Raw genomic sequence first — 8838 nt, forward strand, 5'->3', positions numbered from 1 at the left:
AGGTCTGAATGACTGCTCTTTGCTTTGTCTGCCTCCTAGACCTACGAACAGAGGAAAATAGTGGAGTTCACTTGCCACACAGCCTTCTTTGTCAGCATCGTGGTGGTGCAGTGGGCAGACTTGATCATTTGTAAGACCCGAAGAAACTCTGTCTTCCAGCAGGGGATGAAGTAAGTCAGGCTGTCTGTGGAGGATTTATAATTGCACCCTGTGTATGCTCCATTACACAGCATTCCAGTTCTTCAGCCCAACAGTGTCTGGGCATCCTGCTCTAAGTCTTGAACGGCCTGGTGCCTTGGTAGTGAATGAAAGAGGACTGGGTGCCCTGTTTCTTGTAGTACTTGCTACAATTGTCAGGCAGAGACAAAGAGAAATGCTGGTTTCTGCTAGCATTGTTCATGGGAGCTAGCCCACCTCAGAGGCCACTGACATACTCCAGCACATGGCCTTGATCTCTTGATCCCATACATCAAAAGATCTGGTGGCATGAATCCCAGCCTCCTCCTGAATTTGTGATGAAAGCAGTTGCTGGTTGACTTAGTCACAAACTGGTGTATCTCTGTCTAGAGACTTAAAAGACCCTCATGACAACTGTGCTGTCACCTTGTATGGCCTGGTAGTACCCACCTGATTAATGTCTGGCCTAGACCAGAATGTCTGTTTCCATTCGCTACCACATGGAAACTAGGTGGTGTTTAGGTTGTCTTCTCTGAAAGTATGTTGTCCCTGACTGCTTTCTTTTTTTCTGCTAGGAACAAGATCTTAATATTTGGTCTCTTTGAGGAGACTGCTCTGGCAGCCTTCCTGTCCTACTGCCCTGGGATGGACGTTGCTCTAAGGATGTATCCTCTGAAGTAAGTTGCATCATGCTTTTTGTGCAGCAGAATGTACCACAGAACAATAGTGCTTGGGTGGGGAGATGGTTGTGAGCTCATGAAGCATGAAACTTAGTCTTAACCCAGAAGAGCTCAGGCTAGAGGGTCTACAAATAGTAAAATGTTTTGAAAGGTGCTGCGTACATGCAGATGACCAGTTAATGCGTAGTAACTTTCCTAACAGTTGGGAGGATGCCAGGATCTTAAGCCAGAGTACTGTTCAAAGTTTAAGACTAAACCCTGCCATGAAGTGTTGCAAATGCTGTTGAGCAATGCTTAAATGTCATGAAATTTTCACAGCATAAATATCCTGGTACATTTTGCATTCCATTCAGGAGTGTTGTCTGGAGTTTGGTATTGAAGTGTGAGATTTTTCTAAGAAGAAAGCTGGCCTCTACCCAGTGCCTGCAGCAGCTAGATATTAGCACGTGTAAATAAATCATGAGGGAAACCAGTACAGTTCCAGTGAGTGACGCTGTGGGCACAAAGGTTCTGTGTACTTAGAGGCAATATTGTTAGATTAATAGGTGGGGAGGTGCTGGTACAGAGATGAACAAAGGTGCTGTGACACACCTCATGTTGGACTTAATATCCAAAAGTGAATTAACCTGTTGCAGCAGAAAATCTGGGGGTAATTCTTGGCTTGGAGGATTCTTGACGGAATCACAGCCATGTGGGATCTGTCGCATTGGCTGGTTGGGACATGCCAGTGTGAGCCTTCCTGCACTCATCAAGCCAGAGCTCAGCTAGGCAAAGAGCATCTCTGCAGCCTGTGTTCTCACTGTCTCCTCTCCCAAACAGGCCAACCTGGTGGTTCTGCGCTTTCCCATACTCCCTCCTCATATTTGTGTATGATGAAGTCAGAAAGCTCATTATCAGACGCAACCCTGGTGGTAAGAACGTGCTGCTCATCTGTGTGTTTCCTTCCCCACCTCTTCATGCTGCTGAGTTCTGTAGAAGCCCCAATAAAGCTTGGGGGGACCCCCAGTGCCAAGCACTATGCAGGGGTGTATTTTGCTGTGTTTTCCCATCCTCACCATTAATAGTGCAGTTTGTTCAAATGAAGGACTTTTTCTGTCCCTGTATTCTCTCCCAGTATGTGAAAGTACCAATGCACTGAAGTAGATAGAAAAGACTGATTAATACTTGGGTAATTCTAGAAAGCTGGAAGAGGGCCTGAAAGCTGCGGAATGTCCATAGTTTGGCAAGATTTCTTCATTGTGACAGGTCACTTGTTAGCTCAGGTGCTGCAGTGCAAGTTTTCAGGGCCTAAAAGGAACTCTCATGAATCTTATACTTGGTCTGCCCTAAGACTAACTGCCTTCTCCCTCCTTTTCCTTTAGGCTGGGTGGAAAAAGAGACCTACTACTAAAAAGCGCCTGTAAAACATTCCACGCACAGCCCATGCCACCTCTCCACCATCTCCCCTGTGTGCATACTTCATCTTTGCAAGATCAGAACTGTGCCTGGGCAGGAGTGAGCTGAAACTGAAGGAAACATGAAATAACATGGACTGGAGGAGAAAGCAAGGGGGAGGCTGGGGTGGGGGGAAAGTCCGACCATCAGTCCAGGGGGGTGAGAGTTTGAGTAGTTTTAACGTGCCTTTGTTTTTGTAAAAGGAACCTGAAGATTTTATATGTGGATTTTTTCAAATAAAGATGGATTATAAGAGGATGCCCCCACATGGTCTTAGGTGGATGTTTTTCTCAATGCAAAAATTGGTTCAAGGCAGCCTCTTCACCCTGCTTAGGGTGTGGTGGTGAGTGCAAGGGTTAGTCCCTGGCTTCCCATTTTTGTAGTGGGGAAGCAGAGCTGCTTGACTCGCAGACAACAGCATGTGTAAAAGCCCTGGTACATCTTACTCTCTAGCTCAGTGCTTAATGTGACAAATGCTTGCGAGGACTTGCATTTGAAAGCCTAAAGCTCGGGGAAGCTTCCTGGCCTCTTAACTTGTGCATCTTGGCTACCTTGTGCAAATGTAGTGTTGAGCAGAAAGAAGCTGTCCTGCTTTAAGAGCTTGGGACTTGCTGGGTTCAGAATGAGAACAGGCTTCCACTGAATGCCACTTGGATCCAAGCAGCCTTGTTCTCAAAATTCTGACACTGGTTTTCCTGCTTATTAAGGACCCTGTTATTTTCCGTGGCATTTCAACTTTGCCAAGCAAGGGATAGGGTTTCCGAGTGTCCTCTGTGCATGCACATACTTGTTCCACCCTGATATTGGCTCGTGCCCCCTGTGGAGTGAGAGCAGACTCCTCATGGATTCTACATCCTTTGACTTTTGAGGGAGACATTGCTGTTGTCTGGGGTCCAAGCTGTCTCTCTGGGCTGAAAAGTCATGCTACTTACTTCTGAATATCTAACCGTTTTCTGTATGCTTTGATTTACTGTTAATGCCTGTATGGCTTGCTTCTGTGACTGGTCTTTTGCATGTGGACAGTCACCATGAAGTCCTAACTATTCATTGCTCCTAGCTGTTGTGCTAAAGCTACCTGGAGATGCTTCAAGCTGTTGGTCCTATTCCTGAACTACTGGTCTGTGCCCCTCTTAGATATGTGTCTACCTCTGCCAAGGATCACTCTAAACCACAGCATCGAAAGGCTCTGCAATTAAACCTCCATGTTGTCATCCCTCCTTCTTCATTACCCTTTGTTTTTTTTAAGGTGTTATTTTAAAGATGGGTCACTTACCTCATGTACTGAACAACTCAAATAGCAAAGAGCACTAGAGAGGGAAAAAAATGAGAGGCTGAGGGTGGTGACTGTTTTAATTTGTCTGGATATACTCAATTGTGGAACCCCCAGTTGGAGATGGTTAAAAATAAAGTCTTCCAGTCGTTGGAGTCTGCCCATGCTAGCGGTTGAATTGATGCAACTGGGCTTGAGGTGATCCTAGGAAGGGGAGATGAGGAGTTTTAGTAAGAGAGGAAGGAAGGAAGAAAGAAGGTGGGATAAATTTTACCAGATCTGATGATGACTGAGGAGTGATGCAGAAATGACATGCAGTCCACCCAGGCATGGCACTTCCTTGAACTTTTGATTAGTGTCTGAGACTTCCTTAGACTCCCACTGCAATGAAGTTGCAAAATCAGTGTTGCTTGTCTGATGCAGGCAAAAAAAAGAGGATCCTGTTACTCTGTGATGTTTCAACTTTGAACAGCCTTAGCAGCAGGCATCTCACTAGAATAGATGCAGGTGTCGAGGAACCCCTGAAGGTCCAACTGGCTGCTCAGAATGCAGGCACTTTCAAAGCATGCTCAGGTTGCTGATGGCCTTGTTGAGCTGAGATCAGTATTGGCAGGGAGGAGTGGGGTCCCATACCTCTGAGCACCTGTGCCAGAGCTGAACCCACACCCTGTGATGTCTCACAGCACCTCATTGGGCTGTCCTTGTGCTGTAGTGTAGCATAGTCTCCTTTGCAGCTTGGTCCAACCACATCTTTCAGGAATGCTCTTTGGGTACTGTTGCTGCTCAGGAGTAACACCTTATCTAGACATCTCATGCCAGTCCAGGAGCATCTCTTGCATTTCATGCTGTAACTCACTAGTCTAGTTGCCATCTGCCAAAAAAACTACTCTGAAACCAAGTCTGGAGCAAGCCCTCTGTGATAGCTTTAACCTCCTTGCCTGGATAAGGGACTGAGGGACCTGTAACTGGGGCAAATGGGGCTCTGATGCTTGGGGAAGGGAGCAGGTAACCAGGGCTGGGGTGGTGGTAAAGGCAACACAAGATGTTTTATATTGGCCCTAGATGTTGGTCAATATTGACAAGCTAAGCTAAGTATGTAGTAATTAGAGACAGCATTTACAGTAGCTTCCCCTTAGTGCTGTGAGCTCCTGTCACATGGCTGAGCTCATTCTGACTCTTTTCCACCTTCAAAGGGCAGGATGTGCCTCTGGTGGCAACAACATCTCCTTTAACCTAAAGTGGCAAAGAAGATTTTGCATAAGATGCCCATGACTCATCCCCATCCAGCTACCAAAGGGATCTGAAATAGCAGCAGTCCCTGAGCAGAAGGGCACATAAGGGCTCCCAGAAGACAAAGTTCACAGAGGATGGATGACCACCAGACGTGGGTGCCTGACCAATGCATCTCCTTTGCTGGAGGTGGGGGCATGAGGCAGAAGGATGAGGGCAGGGCATAGGGCCAGTTGGGGATGGTACCCACCAGGATTTGGGAGTCTCAGCAGACCTCTACAGAGTAGTTACCTCACTTGGTGCTAGGCTCTTGCAGAGGTGTTTTTTATCCCCAGTAATCCTTTGTTTTCATGCGACCTGCCAATTAGCAAGAACAAAGGCACTAGTCCCTCCCGGGGACCTGCTACCCGGTACTGCTCCTCAAGGGATAAAGCACTTCTCTGCCAGACCTGACAGCAGGCAGCTCTGAGACCCTCTACAGCACTCTCTCACCCTTGACTCCATGGCCTGAAAACCAGAGGAGGGCAAATCTGGAGACTCCAACCTATTAGGGTGCTGAACCAGCTGATTAGCTAAAGCAGAAAGCAGATTAACCCCAATTAGGTAGAAATGTATAAACAAGTGTATTCAGTAAAGCCTTTTGGATAGGCTCCCCAGGAGCCTGACTTTGTACATACCTCCCAGGAACCTCCCATAGCTTACACTCACAGCTTCATACTCCATCAGCTCCTACAGTGTGCCAATGCTCAGGGCCCTTTATGTGCTCTCCCATAGCTCCCTGCTGCAGACTTTCTCAGAACCTGACTGCACTTGCTTCAGATGTTGCTGTGCTCCTTTTCTCTCTCCTCTTCCTTACCTTCAGGCTCTGCAGCCCTCCTCCTTCTCTCTCCATCACTCCATGTGCCATCTCAAGAGCCTCTGGACTCCTGGGCTCTGCTGATGAATAGTATGGCAGAGCATCTGTATCTATGGAAAGTTTTACTTCCTATATGGGATAGAAATCCCTCTCATCACACTTGTCTTTCCTCCCATGAGATCGTCTATCTCCCTGCTTCTTTTGTCTGGCTTGCCAAGCATGGCAACATCTTCACTTGTGTGAACCTTTGTGATCAGTGGCACAGAGTCTAGTTGGAGACCTGTCACCAGTGGCATCTTCCAGGGTTCCATACTGGGCCCAGTATTGTTCCACTGATTCATCTGGCCGAGGGGACAGAGTGCCTTCTCAGCAAGTATGCTGATGAAAAACTGGGAGGAGTAGCTGATACCTCAGAGGGCTGTGCTGCCCTTCAGAGGGACCTCAACTGATTGGAGAGATGGGCAGAGAAGAACCACCTGGAAATTCAACAAGGGCAAGTGCAGGGTCCTACACCTGGGAAGGAATAACCCCAAGCACCAGTACAGGTTGGGCTGGAGAGCAGTTCTGCAGAGAAGGACCTGGGGGTCCTGGTGGACGCTGTCCATGAGTCAACAGTCTGCCCTTGTGGCTAAGAAGGCAAATGGAATCCTGGGATACATTAAGAAGAGTATTGCCAGCAGGTCAAGGGAGGTGATCCTGCCCCTCTGCTCAGCCCTCATGAGGCCACAGCTGGAGTATTGTGTCTAGTTCTGGGCTCCTCAGTATAGGAGGGATGTGGAACTCCTGGAGTGGATCCAGCAGAAGGCAATGAAGATGATTAATGGATTGGAGCCCCTCACTTATGAGGAAAGGCTGAGGGAGTTGGGCCTGTTCAGTCTCGAGAGGAGATGACTGAGAGGGGATCTCCTTAATGTATACAAGTATCTAAAGGGGAGGTGCCAAGGTGATGGATTCAGGCTCTTCTCAGTGGTGCAAACTGATAAAACAAGAGGTAATGGGCAAAAACTGGTGCACAGGAAGTTCCAACTGAATATGAGGAAGAACTTCTTTACTGTGTGAGTCACTGAGCACTGGAACAGATTGCCCAGAGATGTCATGGATTATCCCTCACTGAAGATATTCAAGAGCCCTCTGGATGCAATCCTGAGCCATGTGCTCTAGGGTGGCCCAGCTCCAGTGGGGAGGTTGGACCTGATGACCCACTGTGGTCCCTTCCAACATAACTGATTTTGTGATTCTATGAGCCCTCTGACTCTTCAGAAGACTGGAAAGCGAATATGGCTGGCTTGCCCAGCTTTGCTAACAGCAGCAATAGTATTTAGCATTTCTGCACTTCCTTTCAATTTAGAAGGCCCTAAATTTCCTGTGCAGTACACAGATATTTCCTTCTGCCTCTGAGAGGCTTGTGCTGCTGATGGGAGTCAGGGTTAAAAATAGACCTTGGTGCTAATGGGCTCAGGGCAGCCTTTGGTGAACGAGTCCCAAGGTGAATTATGAAATCTAACACGCATTCTCTCCCTAACAAGTGTGGTTTCTATTGAGGCTTATTTACTTTGGTCTTCATACCTGCCAGACATAGGATACTACTCTCAGGTTTCACTATGAAACAGATCTGGGTCCGATGGGAAGACAGCCAAGAAGTTGACAGGAGCACTGTTATGGAGGATGCAGCTCCACACAAGTTGTCAGCAACAGCACTGGTCGAAGGAACTTCTGGTTGTGGACCCTTGCCCAGACAAACTGACCCAGCTAAGCTGTGATGTGCCTTGGTGACCTGGCTTTCAAATAACCTCCTGAAACCCTTCATTAGTACAACCCCTAGCTATCTATCCACACATATCTTCGGTGATATGTATTTGGTGGTGAAGATCTCATTGTTTATATCCAACCTATCCCTACCTGCATTACCCATCCCTATAAATCTGGTCTGGCTGAGGCATGGTAATAGGGCTCGTTTCTGTCGAATGAGCTAGAGCATCGCATGGTGCTTTGATGGCTTTGTCCCATGTGTGGGAGGATGGACAGCACCTCATTCAGAAAAATCCCCAGAGCAGCACAGGCATGAAGCCTGCCTGTGCAAGAATTATTGTCTCAAAAATTCATAAAATATTTTGAATGAACAAGTTTGTACTTATCTGCCCAGTGTATAGCATGGCCAGGGTATATTTAATCTGATGGCAGGAGCCCTACTGTGAGGTTTACCACATCATCAAGCTACAACCTGAAACAGCTGGGAGGAGTCTCTCTGCAGCTTGGTGCTGCCCCAGCAGACAAAGCTGGGCCCATGGGCAGAGGAGAAGGGGAAGGGGGTTCTTAGCAGGCAGTTGGGGTTTTTCACTCCAGTTAGGATATCTTCCCCTGTTGTTTTCAGTTATAACTACAGATAATCATCTGGGAACTTTGTTCCTATTCCTTTTTTTTTTCCTTTAAAAATACTTTCTAAAAGCAAATCTGTGCCACAGCCAGTCTGAAACATGGTTATCCTCAGCCTCCTCCTTACCACACATGCTTGCCTGCATGATCTTACTTCTCTGCTCTTCCAATTTTTTTTTAGGTGGCAATTAATCCCCAGAGAGATTAAAATAGAAATGGAGAGAGTTTTTCCTTGGAGAGAACATTTCCAAGTGACCTTCTTTCTCCTTCTCAGTGAAAATTGACCATCTTGGATGAATCACTCCCAAAGCAACAGATACCACTTGAAGGCTTCCGGCAAAGTCTTCTCATTACCGTGGACCAGGGGTCAAAAACAGCTCAGCTGCACTGCTGGCTAGTGCAAGCTAGTGGAAACAGTGTGATCACCTGGAAATAATGAAGTTATGATAGGAAAGAAAACTAAATACTGGGATGAGCACCCTCAGAATCTGCTGGGGAAGGTCTATTTTGGTCGCAGACAGAGCAGTCAGGGCAGGATCCTCACTACCTCCTCTGAAAGCAGTCAGCCACAGTTTTCCTGAACCTTCTGCTTTTTCATTCTGTATTTCTGTGTATTTTTGTAACGAATTGTCTGAACTCATCAGACAATTTTTAAATCCCCATCTTTAACCAGTCATCTTAAAAACCCCATGCATCACTACTGGAATCAAGGAACTTGCACTGGTGTCAGCAGGGTCCCTTTTCATGCCTGCATATGAACTTCCCAAATTACTACCAAATTTGGAAGAAACACTAAACATCTTCATCTCCGTGTCTTA

General features: G+C 47.0%; 1 protein-coding gene across 1 annotated transcript in view; it reads left to right on the forward strand.

Moving 5' to 3' along the window:
• The window catches only part of LOC103799318 (sodium/potassium-transporting ATPase subunit alpha-1), an 18819-nt gene extending 16262 nt beyond the window's left edge, over window positions 1-2557 (forward strand). The window contains exons 19-22 of the mRNA XM_009071626.1: window positions 40-170; window positions 753-854; window positions 1677-1768; window positions 2219-2557. Coding sequence (XP_009069874.1) covers window positions 40-170; window positions 753-854; window positions 1677-1768; window positions 2219-2247 — 354 coding nt within the window. The 3' untranslated portion in view covers window positions 2248-2557. The remainder of the gene's footprint in view (window positions 1-39; window positions 171-752; window positions 855-1676; window positions 1769-2218) is intronic.
• Window positions 2558-8838: the final 6281 nt, after the last annotated feature.

The sequence above is a fragment of the Acanthisitta chloris genome, unplaced genomic scaffold (assembly GCF_000695815.1).
Source record: "Acanthisitta chloris isolate BGI_N310 unplaced genomic scaffold, ASM69581v1 scaffold1963, whole genome shotgun sequence".
Lineage (NCBI taxonomy): Eukaryota > Metazoa > Chordata > Aves > Passeriformes > Acanthisittidae > Acanthisitta > Acanthisitta chloris.